At 42.8% G+C, this 22,554-nt stretch overlaps 2 protein-coding genes across 4 annotated transcripts in view; one reads left to right on the top strand and one right to left on the bottom strand.

The window, feature by feature from the left end:
* Nucleotides 1-700: 700 nt before the first annotated feature.
* MYOG (myogenin) lies at nucleotides 701-7,142 on the top strand. The gene is made up of 3 exons (XM_044447555.1): nucleotides 701-1,258; nucleotides 4,909-4,990; nucleotides 7,021-7,142. The coding sequence occupies exons 1-3, from the start codon at nucleotides 701-703 to the stop codon at nucleotides 7,140-7,142; spliced, it is 762 nt and encodes a 253-aa protein (XP_044303490.1).
* Nucleotides 7,143-8,975: 1,833 nt separating this feature from the next.
* Nucleotides 8,976-22,554, bottom strand: part of PPFIA4 (PTPRF interacting protein alpha 4) — a 137,696-nt gene continuing 124,117 nt past the window's right edge. For 2 of the 3 annotated variants that reach the window (XM_044447554.1, XM_044447553.1), the window contains 3 exons: nucleotides 14,262-14,439; nucleotides 13,315-13,409; nucleotides 9,629-9,876 (listed from right to left, as the gene is read on the bottom strand). In XM_044447554.1, the coding sequence (XP_044303489.1) occupies nucleotides 13,351-13,409; nucleotides 14,262-14,439 (237 nt within the window). In that variant the 3' untranslated portion in view covers nucleotides 9,629-9,876; nucleotides 13,315-13,350. Of the gene's footprint in view, nucleotides 9,014-9,628; nucleotides 9,877-13,314; nucleotides 13,410-14,261; nucleotides 14,440-22,554 lie in introns of those variants that run through there. The other variant, XM_044447551.1, reaches the window with a different exon arrangement.

Below are 22,554 nucleotides of genomic sequence, written 5' to 3'. Positions count from 1 at the left end.
CCTGGACAGAAGTCAGAGCAGGAATTCTGCACTGTGGTGGTCAGTTGTATTCAGTGTCTACTTAGCAATTATTTCCTATTCTTAGATGCAACAGATGCATCTAGACATACAAATTAGCATGCTATAGAGCTCAGTGTCTTCCTTTGTTGCAATCCATTTCCTCCTTATTTTATTTTATTTTATTTTATTTTATTTTATTTTATTTTATTTTGCCTAGACTCTAACCCTCCACCAAAACAGAAGAGGGACGCCTCTCCCAATCAGGAGAACAACCAGGCCTGCCTTTGTGCCTGTGCTTGCATTGCTGCTTTCCAGAAGGGCTGCGGAGGCCTTGGGGCTGGCAGGGAGCAGTAATTGAAAGGAGCAGATGAAGCAGGAATGCCGCACGGAGCTGCCAGCTCAGGGAGCCGGACGATCATCAATATCATTGTAGGAGAGCAAGTGAAAATAAATCCAATGGGGCTGTTGTTTGAGAGGCGGCTGGGTTTCTCTGGAGCACATGCCAGCTCTTCCATCCACTCCCCCCACCCCGCCCGTTCAGCCACAGCACTGCCCCAAACAGCAGCCTAATCCCCACAGGGAGAGTACATGAAATCAGATGGACAAGTTTTGATGTGAAGCAGCAGCTTAGGGGCAAGCTCAGGTTTCCTGGAGGTTGGCTATATTTATCTCTGTGATTTAATGCCCGCACGGGGTTTAAATGCCACCAAGCAGTTGGTGTGAGGGGCCGGAGTTTCACTCCCCAACACAGGCTCTGCCTTGCCAGACATTAGCGATGGAACTCCTAGAGACCAACCCGTACTTCTTCACAGACCAACGCTTTTATGACGGAGAAAACTACTTGAGCCCCCGCTTGCACAGCTATGAGCCGGCAGCCTACCAAGACCGGGCGAGCATGAGCCTATGCCCTGAGGGCCGGGCTGGGATAGAGGACAAGGCCTCAGCCCTGCCAGACCACAGTCCGGGCCAGTGCCTGCCCTGGGCATGCAAAGTATGCAAGGGGAAGAGCGTCTCCATCGACCGGCGTCGTGCCGCCACCCTGAGGGAGAAGCGCCGGCTGAAGAAGGTGAACGAGGCCTTTGAAGCTCTGAAGCGGAGCACTTTACTGAACCCGAACCAGCGGCTCCCCAAGGTGGAGATCCTGCGCAGCGCCATCCAATACATCGAACGCTTACAAGCCCTGCTCAGTACCCTCAATCAGCAGGAGCGGGACCAGCGGGAACTGCGCTATTGTAGCAGCACCAGCACCCAGCCAGTGGTAAGTGCCGGGGAAGGGGTCGAAAATTGCCGCACCGCCACATTGCAGGCACATCCAAGAAGCAAAGGAGCCCAGGGCTGCCGCATGGGCCCCCGCTTCTAAATGACTGGTTTGGCCTGTGGGCATCTCTCAGTGCTCACACAGATCCAGTCGTCAACGAGAGCCTTGTTGGCACCTAGAGGAATCCAGTGCACTGTGTTTCTCCAGATGTTCTGACCAGTTATGCTGCTCAAGGCATCCTGAGCACTGTTTCAGGTAAGTCAGTGAGAGCTGGAGGATTATTTCCTTGCCACATAAAGAGAGGATCAAGTATGTTAGCATGAATTTGCTATATGTGTTATTGTGTAGCACACTTCGCCCAACCTGGCAACTTCCGGTTGTGATGGCCTGTGTGTCCCATCATCCCCTGTCATGGGAATTTATGGGAGTTGCTGTCCAACACATCTGGAGTTGACCAGGTTTGGGGAAAGGCTGTCTTCTGGCCATCATTCTCCTAAAATATGCCATTAGTTACCCACTCTAAGTTGCATTTTTGTGCTGCTTTTTTCATAAAGGTAGTTGCAACCATGCAGGTACTTCTCTGGGAAAGCCATGAACCACATAAGCACAACTTGCCTCTGGAAAGGGCTGAAGTAGAACTGTGGTTATCAAAGCCTGGCTGATTCAGTGCACTGCACAATGAAGAATTGTGAAAGAGATGTTTTAGGTATATGGGATGCAAAGTTCATCAGTTACAAAGAGGTTTCACAAGGTGGGCATAAAGCAGAATAAGTGGCACATCTGTTACAGCTGAAGTGACCAGTGCACAGAATATTATTTAACAGATGGCATGCAGAAGCAAATTCTAGCACATGTGCCAATGAGAAAGGATGGGTGGGGGGAGCTTGAGAAGTGGACACCTGTTGAGTTCAAATGAGTAACTGGATGTCTCCATTTAAAGATGCACAAGGGCATTTGGGTACAGACCTGGCTCCTGAATCCTAAAGCACAGAACATTGAATTAAACAAATATGTGAAAAGCCTTCTGGGCACTTCCTAGGCAGTCCTTCAGCAGCAGAGGGACTTGTCCAGTAGCCCCAGAGCTCCGCCTTTCAGAGTATCTCTTCTCCAATACAATGAACTGGCTGAATGTTTTGTGGTCTTCCTAGCATTAATAAACCAGTAAAGGAAGGAAGGAAGACAAGCAGAAAATAAAATCTGAAAATGAAACTGTTATTGGATTGTTCTTGCAGCCTTTTGCAAACCAGACAATAAACATCAGAGCTGGTACCAGCTTATTCTTCTCTTCTGTTGATAGTTGATTCATTGCAATAACATGAGTCTTGGCATTTGTATGATTTTTGTTCTATTGAAATCGAGGTTTACAAGTGGAATTTTGCTATGTTTGATAGCTTTAAACACTACATGGAGATCTTCCACTTTTACAAGAGATTCCCCATTTCTGTATTGCACATGGTCTGTTTTTATCACAAGGGTCTTAGTTAGTTGCATGAAGACTAGAGCTGCCCCTCTATGTACCAGCACAGGACAGACACATTATATTCCATACTAGGGAAATTATGCACATCATAATATATCCTTTCTTATTTCAGACCAGCCTAGAGAATAGGGTGGCAGACATATCAGGGGCACCAATGGACTTTTGTTTTATGATGATGGATACAACTGCCCCACCCATACCTCTCCCATTGTGTAGACTTGCTCTTTGGAGCAGGTGAAGCACAGCCTGTGTGCTCCAAGCAAGGGAATTCCTTAAAAATTATCAAGAGAGGAAACCTATATGGCATTGACGTATGCTAATTTATACATATAGATGCAAATATAGAAATAACTATTATAATTTCAAGAGAAATATAGGGCATCTCACTGTAGTTTGGAAGAATGTGACCAAGTGACCTGAGTGCCTACCTGTTGCAGCCTGCCCTTCAGATGCTAAACAGGCTCCGGTTCTTATGGTTCCTTGTTCTTAAACTAGAACCGGACCAAACAGTCCTTCAAATACAGGACTGTCCTCTGTCAATGGGGAGAAGTGGCCACCCTCCTCAGGGCTGAAGCACTCATCCCACATTCGTAGTTGCTTTTAACTTCAAAGAGCAGCACGGTTGGCCCTCCTCTTCACAACTACCTAACCATTTGAGAAGTATTTACTTCTTGCAGGCTGTGTGCTCTGTAAAGCCCCTTGACATAAAGCCAGCTTTGGAATGCTCATCCAGCCGGGTATTAAAAAGAGAGATGGAGAGAGTTATGAACAGCTGCAAGCTGTAGACTCGTTCTTGTTCTCCCTGTCATTCACTCATTCACACACACACTATGGCTGGGCAGTATGCACACATCCCCTGCTGCGGAGTCAGGGTAGGCGCCTGCGCTTCCTACTTGCGGGACTTCTGTCCTAACATACTATTTAGAGCACGTTTTCCCAATTGACAAGAACAATGCAGCTCACAGCTAGAAAAGAAAGCCTCACTTATCTCACTTGTTGTGGACCCCTTTAGATTCAGTATAGTAACTACTGCTGAGATGGCTAACCAAGCAAAGCCAAACGTTACAATAGACAGGTTTGGGTGCCACACACACACACACACCACCCTGTGCAGAGTATCCGCCTCGTTTCATTCAGCTCATGTCACTACAAGCCCAAGGCCATCTGAATCAACCTATAGTTCCTACGTATCTTGTACTTCTAACTTATCAGTGGTATGGGCAGCCAAGGCTCACAAAAATGCAGCACCAACCCCTTTTTTATTAACTGGGATTTGACATCATTTGCCACCCCATGAGACTTCCCTGCTCCTTCTGAGCTTAGCAGCAATCTTCGCAACAGCTGGGGGGAAATAAATCTTCCCAGCAGTGATACATTGCTCCCTGCAGTACTGCAAAATATTTTGGGGTGGCTTCATCTACAATGGTCAATTAAGACACATCAGCTTCACCAGAATCCACTTATGGTGGAGATGAACACTCCTAGAAGGTGCTTGTTGATATGGGTCAAAACAGTAAGCTGCAGTTTTGGACTTTCCTTGCCATGAATGGCTGTGGGGACCATCTCAGTCAACCCCTGCACATCAAATTTTACTGCTATTCCTCTGCTCCTTATGTACTGTTGAACCACAGTCACCTCCCTACAGCCTTGCTGGCCAATGCAATGCTTCTTCCAATTCTTATCTCACCCTCACCCTATGCAGGAAGCAACCATGCTAAGTACTCAAGCATCCAGTGCCCACCATCCACCTTATCCCAGATTATGCTGGGATCAGATCATCGTATCTCTTGAAGGCCAAACTGTATTATGATGAAGTATATATTCTGCTTCAACTGCTCCAACATCACCACCCGCTAAGAACACAAGCAGATGGGTGCCAACTTGCTATCGGATCTCCCCACCCATTCCAAATCCCAGTCGATGTTCCTTACATCAACTTGAAGGCTTCACTGCCTTCAAATGGTTGTCTTATCCGTATTTTCATTAAGGGTTCTCTGAAATATCTGAACAAGTAAGATTACATTCTTTATGAACATTATAATTTACAGGAGGGGAGATATTAGAAAAAAGAACTAGCTTAAGCCAGTGAAGCAGGGAATGTGTCAGGGTACAGTCGTGGTGTAGAGACTGGAAATAAGTCATTCTAATGGCCAGTACTTTCTGATTCCAGGTGGCTAGTGACCATGGAGCGAGCAGCACTTCATGCAGCCCAGAATGGAGCACCCAGCTGGAGTTCAGCACCCATCCTGGAGGTAAGCAAAAAGCAACACAACACATAGAGTCCTCACTGGAAACCCAAATAGTCAATGGCTCTTTGGAGGTCAAGCTCCACCCCATCACCAAGCCAACATTCTCACTCCCAATAACTTTCTAATCTCTTCTGCCCACCTCCATCTTGCAAGCACATGTATGTTCCTGCTGCTTGCTTCTATGCATCTATAGGAGAAATGCCACATGCAGTGGTGAAGCTTCTGGATTTCATAAGAAAAGCCATACTGGACAGACCAGGGGTCTAGCTCATCCAACATCCTGTTCACACAGTGGCCAACCAGATGCCTATAGAAAAACAGGACATTAGTGTGTGAAAGCACTCTCCCCTGCATGTTCCCCAGCAGCTAGAGCACAAGGCATACTACCTTTGATACTGGAGGTGATGTATACCTGTCATGATTAATGGTCATGGAGGCTCCAGCTAACTGGGAAGCAACTGCAAACCTGGTGAAAATAGACCTGGACTCCAAAGGGTTATTTCCAGCCACTGGACAGAGATTGTAGCCCATTTTCCAAGAGTGACTTTGAAATCTTCCTGAATATTAGAACTTTGCAAAAGGTTCCCTAGAACATAACTCAACATGCAAAACCTACTCAGAAGTAAACCCACTATATCACACCCTTTCTTCCAAAGAGCCCAATGTAAGTTATATGATCACACTCTTCTCGTTTTCTCCGCATGATAAACTTCTAGGGCAGGTTCAGCAGCAATTAGGGAGACTAAGGCAGAAGTTTCTATCTACCTGCTACCCCGACAGTGCAGATTTTTGGAAACCCTCTTTCTTATTTACTATTACTAAAATATCCTACGTTTTCCATTCCAAAGTTTCCTTGAGGCTGCCTCCCTTCTACAAAAAGAAAAACAAAAAATAATGGATACTAAAACTGTAACAAGGCTATACAAAAGTATTAACACAACTGAGCAGTGCGCTGCTCCATACATGCAAGCCACTGATATTTTTATTAATTATTGTTCATTCGAGTGGGTTGTAAAAGAAGACCTGTGCTTAAGGGCAGAGGATTTTCTGCACATATTAAATGTTAACATTGGAAGGGAATTTTAATTGAAAGGATTGAAAAAGGATTGAAATCCTTCCTTTAATTGAAGGACTGAAAAATCTCTTTTTTGCAATATAAAACAATTGATAATAGTCAGCATTCATAAGCATACATGTTTAGATTTTTAACAGTTTTCATATCAACCAATAGGTCCAAACCAGTGCTTCAGTTAGTCCCTCTACTATGGAGGCACAATAAAATCATAGCAAAATCAATTTAAAAAAACCAGTAGTTCATGCCAAAAGATAGTTTTTTCAAGCAGCAGAACACCAACAAGGAGGGGACCATCTGTTCCTCTCTAGGTAAGGCATTTTGAAGCCTTAACAGGCATACTCGTAACAGAGGAAATCTCCCCTACCTACTTCTGTTAGCAATGGGATGAGGATGAGCAGGGCTTCTTCCCACAGGATCAGAATAGATCGGCAGGCTTGCACAGGAACAGGTAGCCTATAAGAACAATTTTTGTGTACCCTACCTTGATAATAAGCAGCATCTGTATACACGGTAGTTCAGATTTTCAACCGGTCTCAGTGTCACCAATGGATCTAATCAAGTACTTCAAATATCCTACTACTGCAAATGGAGACAAGGCATTTGCTACTCAATACTGGAAAAAATCAGAATGATTGAGAGCAGAATCTCTTAATGTAAAAACAATGGGTACTGGCTGCAAGGGATGGCTGGAGCTAGAGAATGAGGTGGGGCTCTTTTAGCAGTCCCATGCCTATTTGGATGGAACAAACAACTGGCTGGAGAATATTGCAGGCTGCAGGCCTTTTTTCTGTCTTAATATCCATGGGATTGTGAGCTAAATATAATTCATATTTCAGTATGGATGGGAGACAACTTTCAGTCAGAGAAGCACTAAGCCAGATTCCAGTCCCAAGTGGTGTATGACTTCTTGTACAGCAAGAAAAAACCCTCCTTAATATATTTCCTTTGTTCTCCATAGATCATTTGCTGAGTGACGACTCTTCTGAAGACCGCAATCTTCACTCTCTGTCTTCAATTGTGGACAGTATTGCTGTGGAGGATGTGGCTGCTGCGTTCCAGGAGGAGAGGGCTCAGAACTGAGGATGCAGAAAACAAATGCTCATCCCTCCATCTTTTTTAAAGTCATCACCATCAGATTGTAGAGTAGAAGCCACAAAACACTAGAACTGTACAATTAGGAGACATTTCTCACTAACACTGGATGATGTTCCAAATGGAGAAAGGTTCTCTTTCCAACTAATAGTGGACAAGGTTCTGTTTCCCAAGCCAGCCATAAACTTTAACAAGTGAAGTCACTTACCCAATTCCATGTACCTGAAAGGTGGTTCTGCGTGCCCCACCCCACCCTCTATATCATAACCGGCTAAGCAGAAAGATTCCTATTATTTAAACATCTGCCTGATTTCCAGAAAGGTAGAGCGTTGTCAGTTTATTGATGATTTTGGATCTAATCTCCTCTGGAAATTGGCTGTTCAAAGCATTCTGAGGCATTATTGGGAACACTAATGAAGGGTGAGAGAAGCGACACAACAAATGAGTGCTAAGCAAGGATTCCAGTGTGGCTTTCTGTTTTCTTCCCTGTTTTAGGAGGTTTGTTTCTTTTGGGGGCCAATGGTATTATTTTTAATATTTGTGGATGTGTGCAAGTGTGTGTACTTTTTTAAAAGATGCTATCTGACCAACTTCTTTTGGTAGTTTGCAATTTCCAGGCACAGAAGCCATGTAAAAGGCTGCCACTGAAGTCTTTTCTACTGTGTGGAGTTGACATTTTTGTATTTTTGCTAACTTATTGTGAGATTTTTAAAATAAACTAAAATAAAGGCATTCTTTTGTTTGAATTTATTTTGCGATGAAGAGAGGATTGATTTCTCTTTGAAAGGGTTAAACCAGAACCATTCTAGTAGTTTTAATATTCAAAAAAATGGCTTAAGGTGTCAGAAGTCTCTTGTGTATATTACTTGGGGGATCCATAAAATCAGCATAGTGTGTGGCATGTGAAATCTGATAAATCAGCACATCTGAGTGCCAAAACTTTCTGTAAAGACATACCCTTGCAGCGTAAGACAGGAGGTCTGATGCAAGTATTTTCATGTGTGGGACATATTTACTCCAGGACTGTTTACAGAATAAGGTTTGCTAATTGACAACGTTCAGAAGTAACAGGGGCCACCTAGAGCAAAGTACAGGGCAAAGTATCAAGTCATTACACAGCTAAGAGAACCTGGCAGGGCAGATGATGTGTGGATGAAAGCCTTATGCTTCATTCAGACGGGGATGATACAGCCACTTGGCTTCTACCTGGCCTTCCCTGCCAGTCAAGAAGCAGTTAAATGGGACTGCAAGCTGTGCTGGATTTGACAAAAGGCCTACATAGCACAGCTTTCTTTCTCGGGGTGCCTAGCCAGATGTCTATGGAAATGACTAGCCAAATAGCCACCATCTGCAGGCAAAATGTAGATCACATGCCCCAAGTCACCCCTGGTGTTCTATTCAAAGATGCTTCCAAAGTATGACCATGTGGGTCAAAGCTAGTTGTGGTTGAGCAGATCAATGAAGAGAATTATGAATCAATCAGCCTTGCTTTAAAATCTGGTTTATTGGAACACACATACACCCATTCCTGACCTGCTTGCAGGGTTTGGAATCCATGCAGTACCAATATAACAAAAGAAGGAGGTTATTGATATAAAGGGATCACTCTTTAAATTAAAAAAATATTTAATACTGTATTAGGCAAGTCGTACACCAAAAAGACATTGCAACTGTACAGTCTCTTGGATATTGCACTTTCAAACAGCACGGTATGAGTATAGGGCATTCCAGCCACCAAGAAATACCACGTCAGTAATAGGGGGCCACACAAGGCAAAAGGCAGCATGAGGAGACAAACAGATCCTACCCTAGAGGGGGAGAAACAGTAACAGCTAGGAATCTTTTGGATCACAGTCTACCTGTAAATGCAAAGAGGAGAAAGGGGGATTTTATGTTTGTCTACAAGGGAAAGATAGGCAATTACTGTGTACCCAACAGAGATGTACGAGGATATCACTTGTACTCCCAACATCCTATTTCATTTCAGTTCATACATGGACCTGGGACCTGGAAGACATTTCAACTTGTTTAGTAGCTAATCTTCCTCCTCTTCCATCAAGCCCTAACTCATCCTCTTTACAACCTGGGCCCTTTCTGATCTAAGGGCCAATGCTATTCTTGAGTGGAAGCTCCTCATTACCTGTGGCACGGTGGGAAACCCCAGCAGAAACCTGGTATGCCTAGGGAGAGCTTTCCCATATTCTCATTGCCTCATCTCCTTGGCGATTGTCTCTGATCTGTACAGTGAGAACGAGCAGCCACTGCTGCTCTCAGGCATATTGGTAAAAGAAGCACAGGCAGATCATGGTGCAGAGACTGCTGCGGAGCAGCATTAAGGTGCCTTCTACATCTTGCCAGACCTATGTCAAGATCGCTGCATCACACACAGGACAGACTTGGTGACAGAGAAGCCTGGTCTCTTTCTCATTCTCTCTTTCTCTCTCTCTCACTCTCTCTCTCTGTGCGAGAGTGTGTCTAAAGCCAAAGGAAGGGGGAGGATTAGATGAGAAGCCACAGATATAATCGGGGTTTAAGGACACCAAACAGGAGACCAGGGGAGTAGTGTACAAGCAGGAGGAAGAATGTCCTTTTGGCCAAGTAGCCTGAAATGGTTGGCCTGTGGTAGCGTCTGTTCTTTGGAGCCAAGGAGCAAGCATAGTCCAGATTCTGGCCTACTCCCGGAAAGCAGCCAGTGTATAGCCATATAAGTAATGGGAATGTGCTGTGAAAACAAACAAAAGAACAAACAAACAACAGGTAGAGAGGCTGCATTAAACATCAGGGGATACTGCATTGTAGCAAATCTGCTCTGCACCTGTCTGTTCATTCTCATCTGTCAATCTAACTTTACTACAGCAGCTGGGATTGTCCAGGCACGAGCCGGCAAACATGACAGATATGCTGTTACAGTACTGTCTGAATCCCTGACTAGGCAGAACAGGCAGAAGGGAATATATATGGCAACCATGATAGGCAGGAGAAGATCTGTAGCATTTCAGATGAGTATTAGGGAAGGACTGAGTCAGCTTTTCATTCCTTCCACAGCTCTGTTGAGCAGGGTCAGCTCCAAGGAGGGGCAAGGCTGGGCATCAGCAGGTCCCCAGCACCAGTGAAGGGCTCACTGCTGCAACAAGCTGTCACTCTCACTTCAGACGGAGTCAGAGAAAGCATGAGCAAATCCTCCGTTTGCACACACAGTCCACCCAGATCTGGTAGCTGAGAAGATCTTGCTAAGGTTGTCTTGCTTCAAAGCCCCTATGCTGCTAGAGTTAGTGCACTGCAAGTCCCCAGCCTTTAACACAATTTTCAGAGTTCACACTGATCATTGGCCCAACAGGCCGGACACAAATGCAGCAATGGCTGCTTCACAGTTCTGATTCCAGAACACCCAGTAAACAAGGCCGAGTCTGTTCTTGTCTCTGGAAGCTTCAGTGCTGATGTTGCCGTGGGGAGGAAGGAATAAAGTCTACTATCTTTATCCAACAGCTGTTAGCTGCATTTCCATAGATGCCTCCCCAGCGCCTATTCAGCACATTCCTACTTCCTCCTCCTCTTTGTTACTGTGACCCATTGAGATTTCAACACTTGCTTCTCTTGGCTAATGCACTCACAGCACATAACCAGGGCAGCTTCTATACTATTGTGCAGGGAAGAGATTCTGTAATAATCTGGAAAAGGAGTAAGTACCCAAGTGGTTTGCTTGTAGCAATTGCTGTCAATAAACGGGCCCCTGTGTTCAACCTATCTTGGAGGAAAGGCTTGTTTTGTTTTGTTGTGTGCGTTTAATGAAACTTCTTTTGAAAGAACGGTTTGATAATCAACAGAGGGTGCCTGGCAGAAGTATTGACCCCTTTGACTTTTCCACATTTTTGTGCTACAACCTGGAATTGAAATGATCTTGTTTTTGTTCACTTAACTTTTGCATCTCAGTAAAAATATTTTGAACCTTCACAGTGTACAGCAAGTGGTTATTAATCTTCCCTTCCTCCAACTCAGAATGGCAATTTAGCTTCACAGTAAACCTGAAAGATGGAATAGCCTGAATGTTGAGGGAGAGTGGCCATGAACTTATTCTGAGAGCTTCACAGCTGAGCAGGAATCCGAAGGCAGCCTGCTTATGGTTCTTCACTGGCTCAAATTCATTTAATGTAATTCTCCAACATACTATTACCCTTTTACACAGAACGAAAAAAAAATGGAATTGGAACTGGGGCAGAGGGTGCAGCTTGTTTGCGTGCTCACTGTCACTTCCCTACTCTATTATTAATTGTGGGACATTCAGATTTCTAGAAGAAAATGTACCCATACATTATTTGTTCGGCTTGTGAGAGAAAAGGACTCCTGAAAGCAAGACTGGATGAGGAATCATATGTTGGAAGTCACTGCTGCGCTAACATCTGTTCCTCTACAGCAGTGGTATAATAGTAAAATTTGAAGCACAGGAGCGCAGAATGGCAGCCACCCTTGCCTTGCCCAGGGAGAGTGCAAAACTGCAGGCAGCTGTCATTATCTATAATTATCTCTCATCCCCAGAGGACAGCAGTGCAGGATATGACGCCCAATTTGTTAAGCTCAGCCACGGCAGCAAAGGGTGGAGTAGTGGTCAGCATGTTGGACGTTGGCTTGGAGACACGCATGCATGTCTCTGACCATCCATGAAGTTCAGTGGGTGACCTTGGTCCAGTCCTTGTCTGAGTTTAGCCTACCTCATGGGGATAAAGTGGGGGCAGCCCAAGCTCACGCATACCATCTTGGCCTCCATAAAGGAAGGGCGGGATGCAAATGCGAACAACATTAAGGCACATGTAGTGCACAGCCTTCCATTTCAGATGCCGGGGAGGCTTGTTCTCTTTTTCTAATATACCCTGCATGTAAAGAACACCCACCTTTGTTTCTTTTAAAATAACCAGGGAAGGCTCTTGTCAGATAAATAAATGACTGCAGCACAGGACTGATGGAGCAGAGTTTGGACTGAAGGTGGAAGAGCAGGGAAATCAGGCAGTGATGCTTAGGAAGAGAACAGAGGCATTGCCTCTTCTTGCTTTAATCTGTGTGGTGCTGGAAGATGTGACATTTGAAGTCTGAAGCCCTCCCTGTTGTGCCCTTTAGTTGTCACACTCCTAGCTCCACCCCCTTCCTTGTTCATTATCTAGTCTGAGGAATAGACCTGTGCAATCTGAAAGATCAAAGTTAGTGGAAGGGATAGGACAATAAATGCAAATACACAGTCTCAGTGCATATGAGCTGCAATCTCTGTACATTGCTACTGATGTTTGCTGTGCTCTTGTTCCATAATACGATAGCTAACGTAGAAAATGCTGAAAACCTAGGGAAAATGAAAATCAGGGAAAATGGTAACATGTTCAAGCACAGCCTGGGAGAAAGCCTAGCAGTCTGGAGCCAATCTGGGAATGTCTGAAACAATGCAACTCTAATTTATCAGGCCTGCAGAGATTGTAACACACAAGCCAAACAATTGGGTTACAATCAGAAAGCATGAATGAAGGGTGTGCACATGCAGAGCAAAAGAGTTTTAAAAAGTGGGTCAAGTGACAGGTCAAAATTGCATGTATGCATGTGGTTAAGGAAACTGGTATACCAGAAAAAACCTAGAAAACTTTTACTCCATCATTTTACATATGAGACTGAGGCAAGTCCCAAGAGTACTCTGTGAATCTAGGCTCCACTTGATCACTCTCCCTTTCACACCAGACAACACACACAGACAGAAATTCCCATTCACACATGATGAGAGAAGAGAGACACAGATGCACCTCCACATTCAAGGGAGTTGGGTTTTTGTGGTTGTTGAGACTAGGGTTGCTGATTGAATTAATCTGCTTTCCACCAGCCACATGACAACAGCACTGAATCCTCTCACCCAACATGTACTAGACTGGGGTCAACACTATGCTGAAATTCACACACAAATACAGCACAGTTCCCCATGTAATTTCTTTTGTCCTCATACTGGTTTGCATAATTCTGGCATATAAGGCTGAACTAGCAGTGTAGGGCATTTCCCTGACTATTAAGCAAAAAAAGAAAACAAGACTGCATTTAGGAGCACGTGTATCAAATTCTGATTTTATCCATTAACTTCTGGATCTTCTGTTGAGCACTGAGAATGTAGCTGCTCTGTCCTAGTTTCTAAACTTACCTGGGGCCTGGACCAAATCCCATTGGAAACTGAATTTCAGCAGGAGTATGTGCGAACTGTGGATGTCTCCAGTCTTTGGGACCCAGATGCACCAACTGCAAACCATTCAGCAATAACACACAAAAGCATGCAATTAGTGAGGTCACCACTCTCATGCACAGCACACAATTAAACCCTGGTTGCCTGCTGGTTGCCTAGTTTGGCTTATTATGGACATCAGGAATTATAGGCTTTTCTTTGAGCAATTTTAATAACTTAATTATCAAAAACAAACTTATTATCAAACGCTGTTAAACAGAATTTGGGCACCAGAGATATATGGTGACAGAGCATGATAATAGAAGAAATTTTCAGACTAGCAAATGACCACATATACGAAGTCTAAAGCAGCAAGTGAATACTCTGCATGGACCTGAGTTGAAGTGAGGGGGCTACTCAGCTTTGGGAAAATGGGAACTAGTATTCACTGAACAGTGAAAATGGGTGTGAGCCCTTCAACTTATAATGCGTCCTATACACAAAGGTGCAGGTCAGATCCTTTCTTTCAAATTTTGCATAAACAAATCAATGTACAGAAGATCATTTGCTGCTTTATCTTTTTATGAGTCCAGTCCCAGGCTAGGGAACTAAGCAAAATTCCTGCAAGGAATTCATATACGGATACCTCAACAAGAAGAAAAGAATGGAGTGTGAACTGCTCTCAGAACCTTTCTGTCCATATGAAAACTGTCGTGCAGGAGGGTAACACAAGCCAAAAGGAAGACCTGTGTATTTGCAGGCAAGATCCATGCAGGAGGCTGGTATGGTACTTTGGATGTGACTCAAGACAGCAGAATGATGGGCTTGGTATTAGGAGAGAGCACACCATGCAACATCCAGGCACTTGACGGTATGGCTCGCACTTATTCATCTCGCAGGAGTAAGAGCTGAGAAAAGCTGCACCATACCTTCTGGTGGCATTTTCTTCGGTGGTGCTGAAGGAGGGGGCAGAGGCACCAAGGAGGTGACTCGGAAGCCCGCCGGCAGCGTCTCTGCTGACCCACTGAGCATATTAATGCTGTGAAACTCTCGGGGACGGAAACGCTTTCGCCAGGAAGGGGTGCGCCGAAAGGTCTTGTCATCCCCCTGTAAAGAAAGGGAATGCCACACACCAGACAGACTGATTAGGAAGGCCACTTGTGAAGTAGGGCAGGGTCTTGATCAGGGTCCCTGTGCCACAGAAGGGTCGGGTCAGGAAAGTCTGTGAGACAAGGCAAGCATGATTTGGGTAGCTTTGTGGCTGAAGCGGTATGTTTTGAGTAGAACTGAGGCAAAATCCAAGATTTTTAAGATGGTCTCTCTTTTACTACCCTCACCCTAGAAAAAGAAGGGCATTTGTACCATTTTTCTCTAAATTTTCCACCATTTTTGTGGCTGGCATTCCTCTTTCTCACTCACATACACAGGATGCAAGTTCTGGAATATCACTGATCCTGGAGCATTGCAAAGGATATGGAAAGGTGTCCAGGCTGCAAACAGCTGCACCAGCAACAAACCAAATACTACCTGTGAGGTTGCAACTGCTAATTAAGAGCCTTATGCAGAAATGGTTAGAGAATTTCTTCTCTCACTGAATACATATGAAATGTTCGCTATCCACTTATAAGGTGGAGAATGTCAAGAGGTGACATGAATGCCATTCATGTAAAGCTCACAAGGCAAGTGTACAATGCAGTGAAAAGTGTGAGGCTCAAATGGCTTTTATTGCAAAAAGGGAAAAATGGGTACTCTGTGCAATGAGAACATACTGAATTCTTCAAAATAATCTTTCATTATAATGTGACAAGCATTTTTTCTTTCCCCACTGGGCTGGAAGGTAGAAGAACTTTCTAAGAAAAGTTGGAAAGAAAAGCCATGTAGTGGGACCAACAAAAAGTTGTAGCCAGATTTAAGAAAATAAAAAGAATCCAGATGGGGATTCTCTTTTAAACAGCCAAGCAGGGAAAATCATCAAGTTTCTTTCTCTCATTAACCCTTTTTTGAAAAACACCAGTAATTTCTAAGAAGGTGCTAAAACCATGACATTAACCTTGAAGTGATGAAAACTGTCTTCATAATGGCCAACTCAGAGGTAATGTTTCAGGGATGGGCACAGAGCTGTAAATATCCAATTATAGAAGAGGGATGGAAATCTATTCTCAGGTTACCCCACTAGAGGGATTCATGCGATTAGAAGTGTACCCATGAAATCCAAACATTATACTAGAATAGTCCCAGGCCTGAAGAAATGCCACCACCCCCCCCTCACACACACCTTTATGTTTCTCATACCTTCTGTCCCATATATTACCTCAAGGTGCACACAATATTTATGCACATTTCTAGCCATGTAACCTTGCCTAAGCCATCTTCTAAGGATTTTAAAAGTTTTGTTCATTATTATTTTAATTTTAAAAAATTAGAAAGAAAGAAAAAAAGGAAAATGAGCATACAAATAAAGATCACAAAGAAGCACCAAGGGTTCCCAAACAGAAGTTACACAGAATGTGTAACAATCAAGAAAAATCACTGTAAATCAGCCACCACCATCCCTTCTATTCAATCACACCTCTTTTGCACTTAATTAAAATTAATTACAGGTTCTTCCAATCTCATACAATTCTCTCAAAAATTCTGTACTCTTTTACATATCTTTTTCCATTGTTATTATCTCCATTAAAAGAAGTTGTGTGTAATACAATTTCCACTTATCTATTTCTTTGGCTAGTACTCTTTCTGCATAATCAGTCTTGCCATTACTACATAATCAGCTGGCTTATTTTTCCAAGTCTTCAATAATTAAATTTCTTCTGCTTTCCATTTTAAAGCAGTTTTCACTCTAACCAGTTATGTACTTAAGTAGTTCTATTCATCTTGATTCAACTTACTATAATGACAAAGCATCAATACAAGAGTTAACTTCTAACGGTATTTTCAGAATTCTATTTTATTTGTGTGACTCTTCTTCCTATAATGATGACGCATTAGTTTAAATGGTAATCTCTGACAATATTTGCAAAAGTTCCACTCCATCCATATGTAGATTTTTTTATAAAGTAAGTTGGGCATAGTACTGTTTCCACTTATCATTAAATTCTTTGGCTAGTTTTCTATTACATAATTAGTTAGCTTTGCCATTACAGCTTAGTCTGCTAGTTTATTTTTCCAGTGCTCAAGAGTTGGGCTATTTTCTGCTTTCCATTTTGAGGCAATTATGACGCTGGCTGTGGTAGCCATCTTCTAAGGCTTATGTTCTTATACATTGTCCATAATGCTTCAAAAGTGTTTATTCTAGGTGGAATAATTATGGTATTTTACTACATTGGTTTTTCATGCTGTTTATTTTCAGTGCTTTTATTTTTAATATTATACTATTTTGCTTTCAGTGCTTCTTGGGCAAAGACCTCCAAAATTTGTGTGCAGAGAAACTGGAGCTACCATTTCACCAAATTTCTAAAGGGGGAGGACAAGCTCTCTCATTGACAGAACTGAACACAGCCATAGCAGTGGCAGTAACACAGATTCACTCCCGCCTTCCTTCATCTCCTCCATCCCTAGGTTTGGACTGTAAACCTATGAGCAGGGACTGTATGTACACTGCCCCAGCAGTCTTTCCAAATTCCTAGTTACAGCAAGGGAAAACATTATCAATCAATAAGGTTGTTCAGGAGTTTGGAGCTGCTCTCGCTGCTGCCACCATCAATGGGAACACCAGCATCCCACTGCTGAACAGTCTGCATTCTCTCCAAAGCAGCCTTTTTCTGTGTGGAGAACGGAGAATGCAGGGGGATTGATGCATGTGTCAATAAAGAAACACATAAAGTGATTCTGTTGATGTAAGTGCCTTTGAAAAATTAGTTGGCAAATCAAAGAATTAAATTAATACAGTCCAAATGCATCAAAAACAGAAAAACACAAGCTCAGGAAAAATACTCCTTTGTTATCTTTACAGTGAGAAAAAATAACTGACGGTTCTCCCTCTCCACAAAGTGTCTGCTGTAATATTATGATCAGTGTGTTTGCATACATTCTGGCATCATGGCTGAGGGAGGAGAGGCAGATGTCCTTTCTAGTTGCTGCAGCCAGACTCTGGAATTTGCTGCCCAGGGAGGATGGATTTACTTCTTCTCCAATAATGTTCTGCCTCAGTGTGCTGTGAAGGCCTTCCTAGAAGTGAAGGTCTTCAATTTTAGTCGCTTCACTGAAACCTATATAACTGGTTTCAAACACCTTGTGCTCCCCTTGCAGTCACTGTCTGCTGCTTCTCTTCTTAATAATAATGCATTTAATGTTTAGTGCATCATTGCAACTGTGCATTTTTATTATATTTTTGAACCTGCCTCAGGATATAAATGTTTTAGGTAAACAAATACTTGGCTCCTATTGAAGATACCTGGAATCAGAATGCTGTTATGCAAACCTTATCATGTTAGATATACTACTGCCCACTGTCCCAAAAGAAAGATGGCATCATAATTTACTAGGTTAGTTTACATATTACAGTAAACCACTCTAAAATAACCAGTAGTGCCTTGCTTGGGAGAACTTTATGACATGGAGTATCCTTATTCAGAAGGAAAGTCTGGAGTAGATCAGTTGAGATTTCCTAAAGGAGCTCTGGTACAGGGGTATTAGAGACTTTGGAAGTAGATGAATGTAGGTCTATGAGAAATGGGAGCCTGGATGCAACCCATGTCAGGCAAAAGCTGTGGACCAAAGTGTTAGTGCTGAGCCTCAGGGAATAACATGTTAGTAACTAGACTTTGGAGACACAACAGACTTCTGCTGTCCAAGAAGATGCCTTGCCTGACTTCAAAGCTTTTATAAACATTCTAGGCCTGGATGCCAAAGGTCCCTGGGTGGACCTCAATATCAGTTCACAGTGAACTGTCCACAAAAATCCAATGCATTCTCAGCAAAAATTTGGAGAGGACCTGAATTATCAGGAGGAAAGGCAACCATGTCCAAAATTGATGCTGCTGTGATAGCTTTGTACAATCTAGGGAAATGTTATACCACCAGAAGTTGGGACATTATTCTCTGACACGTCAGTTCTCCAATCACTAGATAATGTACCCAAATAGACAATGATTCCTTTTTATTACCCAGTCCTTATTAATACAAGGACTATGTAATTTCTCCCTCATCATCCAATGGCACCCCCTCCCTGTACTTTGCCCAGAATGTAAGACAGTATTCCACTCCCCCATACCCATTTTCTGTTTGCAGTCATAACAAACAAAACATTAAAAACTGGGTGGTGGTGTGGCGGGGACAAGAACAATGGCCAATAATATGCCTAAGAACCGCTGGACTTCATATTACCCAAAATGGAGAATATAACATTTGCCCCACCCACCACTCCTCCTTCCCAGCATAACCAGGGGCAGCAGAAGCTTTCTGCAACCATCACATGATCTACTGGACCTAATTTGAATACTTGTAGACTTCTCTCACACCTCACCTTGGAGCATCTGAACTGTAGACAATGGCCAAGTTGGCAAAATCATGGCGGGATAAATAAACCACAGCAGTTTATTTTTCCTCTTGCACCTTCTGGTTGTGCATGAGAGGGATCTGCATAATTATCCCTGGCAACACAGACTGCTGTATTGTGAAAATTCAACCCGTGCCCCTTGTTACCATAGTCGTAACTAGGATAATTCTCCCTGGGTTGCGATAGGAAATGGGACACAGTGGCATTTTCCGCTGTATGATTTTTCTGAACCAGATCCATCTAGACACTTTTTAAACCTCCTTACCTTTCACAATGTTTTGCCTAGATAAGAGATCTTGGGATCTGAACAAGTTGCACAATTTTTGGTGATCTTTTAGACAGCCTAATAAAGGTATTATAGTGAAATACATTCTGGTGGCATGAATCTCTAGTATCAAGATACTAATGATCAAACCTTCACCAATAAATATGTTTCAGAACATCTGGACAGTGCTAGATGTATTTTCAACCCCAAAAGAATGACAGAAGCAGATTCTTTTTTGAAGTCTTGTACCAAGTATGGAGTAAAAGAGCAGCCAAGGAGAATTGCTTGGTGCCAACAGAGTCTTGCAGGGATGGCCCAGGAGTACTAAGCTGAACTAAGTGGATTAAGGCAGGGTTGTATTTCCAAAGTAGAACATTCATGCATACAGTCAGATGAAGGTGAATGGCTGTCTTGATTCCCTTCTGGCAGTGTAATGGCCATACTTATGCGGAAGAGCTCAGAATTTCATCACTCTATGCTCTTGTAATTGTTTGAAGCAGGTGCTAGTGACTCTCTGACTCATGTATTTGTTCTGACACTTGGAAAGGACTGAATGCAGAAAATCTAATATCAGGAATGCCCCAGGGTTTTGCAGTTGCAGGGACTGCAAAACTGCTAACTCTATTATAGCTGGAATTGGGTCTGTGGAGAGGTATATGTCAGATCTGAGCCAGTTTCTCAATCCTGCTGCTCATTCTTCATTTTTACATAGATCTTCCCAGCTGTGATCATTGTAGTGCAGTGGATTAAGCACTGAACTTGGGCTGGCTAGCCCTGGCCTCCTATTCCTGCTCAGTAATGAAAAATCACTGCATTATTTTGGACTAATCCTACTATGTCCACCTAACCTTTCCAACAGAGTTCACTGGAAGGGAAAACTGGTATAATTCCCATACAGACTATCCCAACTTCACAGTTTACTTGTGTATTTAAAAGACTTGTGTGTTGCTCCTTCAGTTGTGTTTCTAGGGCAGTTTACAAAAACAAAATAAAATGTCTGGGAAAATAAACATGTCTTCACCTGGCACTGAAAGTATAAAGCCAAGTAAACTTCAGGTTAGGATACAAATACATCATACAAACACATGTTCCTTTTCTAGGTTATCAGTGTCTTTGACAGCCTGTCAGAATATTTGCTTCGATTCTTGAAAAAAAAGGTTGTGTGTGAATAGCCCTAAGCCCAGACCTTCCCATTTCTGAAAAGGTGGTTATCACTATGCAGTTATTTGTGGCATACGTACCAGTATGGTAATTTCCAAGAGACCTCTGTACTTACCTGTAAACAATTTAGAACCTTCCTCCACCTCAAAAGAGTTGATTTCACAGAAATTGTTGCATCCAATTGACAGAATCTTCTCTATAAAATGGAAAGCTGAATATGCAAGCTTCTTGGTCCCATTCTCTCCCAGGTCATTTTGTTTACTACCTGTTTCACAGAAGCCCTTTCTTCATTCCATGCAGCCCATGTGCACCTGACCTGCTCTACCATGAAGCTGAGTGAAGCCACACACCTTACATCACAAGCTGTAGAGTTCTATTAAAGGGGAGACAACTGTAAAGTATTTTCTCCATTTTTTTAGCACATTGTGTTTGTGTTCCATCTGTATTCTATCTCTCAGGCCCAAGTGCCTTGGGAAATCTCTGAAAATGTGTTGCATATAACATCATGTTTGAAAATGGAAAAGATATTTATTTTGCTTCAATTACATGCATTTGGAAGCTGATCTAGACACCTGTTCCAAACACATATAACTATGGCAAAACAGATACTTTTTTTATCTGGTCTATGCATTTGTTTTTCCCATATGTGAAATAGTCCTAAATCTATGTTTTTGGGATTTCCTTGTTCTGTAAATAGTTGCCTGATCATTGGCTTTCATCTAGGACTGGGTAGCTCTTCATGAGATGTATGTGTTCCTTTGTGTTTGGGATGACAATTTGTACATTATGGGTACTGTAAAAGTATAAGCTGCAAGATTACCTTCCTAGGGACCTTTCCTTATGGATTTTTATGTGATCATTTTAATAGCAGATTGACAGGCAGGTTGTGCACTTACTGCAACTTTAATCTTCATTAAATGACTTTTATGTTAGTAAATGCTCTTCAGTTCCATTATTCTGGTTGTAGAAAGTCAAGGGGAAGCGTTATATGTGTACTTACCATGCCAAAACTGCAACTTTTGTTGTGCATGATGATGAATAAGGATGCTTTTCAGGGCTGTATTATTTTAAATGTGTTATGAGAAAAAGCGTCTTCAAATGTGAACTTATTTGTGGTAAACCCATGTGTAAATCCATGTACTAATTTACATTAGTAAATCTTGGATACATTTCCAGGGACACAGCAACTGAAAACTAAAACTAAAAATGCAGCAGATGGACTAGAGGTTCACTGTGAACTTTGCTGGGTTGTGCTAATGTCACATATAGATTGGCACTAGAATTGTTGAGCTGGCATTTATATAATAGCCAGATACTAAACGTTAAAGACACTCTGCCTCCTTCTTCCACAGTCCCTCCCTCTGCTAGGTTTTCACACGAAGCTTCATTGCACATGCTCGGACAAAACTGGCAATTATATCAAGATGTTGCCATATTCCCATGCTTAAAGAAACCCTTCAATAAATTTCCAGTCCAGCATTTATATTTATTGACTGACTAATACAGACAAATTTAGTACAGCAAGAAGTGCGACATTGATTCACAAAGCATACAAAAGGTTTGCTTGTGGAAACTTGCTTCTCTTACAGTAGTAGGACATCATATGGTTGACAAAGAGAGCAGCTCCATACCTCATGGAATTTGGTATACAGCAGTAAGAACAAAAGGAGGGCTACACGGTCCCAGCTGAAGGGAGGAGTGCTTCCAACATCACTGGTCTTCACAGCTTTGTCCAGAGGAGTTTGAAAATACACAGTTTCTATTACTTCTTAGGGAGTATATTCTATAGCCTACAGACCAAGGTTTGGTCTACAGAGAGACTAGCATAGTTTTGACTAGTGGGATGGATTTAAATGTATGCAAAGCCATGTGACTGCTCACATTTTAGTTTGATCCTGTTCAGCTGAAGGAGACCTAAAGCTAAACTAAAATGGGGACATCCACCCAGGATGCGATATTTATATTCTGTTTCCTAAAAAGTAACAGGTTTGCAGGAGCCAATGCCCTGGCATATGGCAGTGAACAGAATTCCCTTTTAGATTAAAATGAAAAGCAAACTGAACAGGTGCCAAGCCTTCCTCCCCCAAGAAATAAGGAAGTGGCCTCAGTGCCAACTCTTCCCACCACACAGTTTGTAAAGGAGACTCATGCCTATTTGTGATCTGGAAGCTCCCTAGCTGAGCACGTCCACTTCTCTGCCCACTTAGCATTTGAATGCTCCGGTGTTCCTTCACAGAAGACAACTGTAATGCCCAGTATTCTACCTGCTTCATCAGTTTCTTAGCCAATAGTATGAGCC

Source organism: Varanus komodoensis, unplaced genomic scaffold (genome assembly GCF_004798865.1).
Source record: "Varanus komodoensis strain SLA01 unplaced genomic scaffold, ASM479886v1 scaffold52, whole genome shotgun sequence".
NCBI classification, from domain to species: domain Eukaryota; kingdom Metazoa; phylum Chordata; class Lepidosauria; order Squamata; family Varanidae; genus Varanus; species Varanus komodoensis.
The sequence above is the reverse complement of the archived record's forward strand: the minus strand, read 5'-3'. Positions and strand labels throughout refer to the sequence as shown.

Bases quoted from the DNA above. Each gene is read 5' to 3' on its own strand.
- MYOG (XM_044447555.1), top strand. From the start codon at position 701: ATGCCACCAAGCAGTTGGTGTGAGGGGCCGGAGTTTCACTCCCCAACA. The intron at 1,259-4,908 runs GTAAGTGCCGGG...TTCTGATTCCAG, and splicing joins GCACCAGCACCCAGCCAGTG to GTGGCTAGTGACCATGGAGC. The intron at 4,991-7,020 runs GTAAGCAAAAAG...TGTTCTCCATAG, and splicing joins GTTCAGCACCCATCCTGGAG to ATCATTTGCTGAGTGACGAC.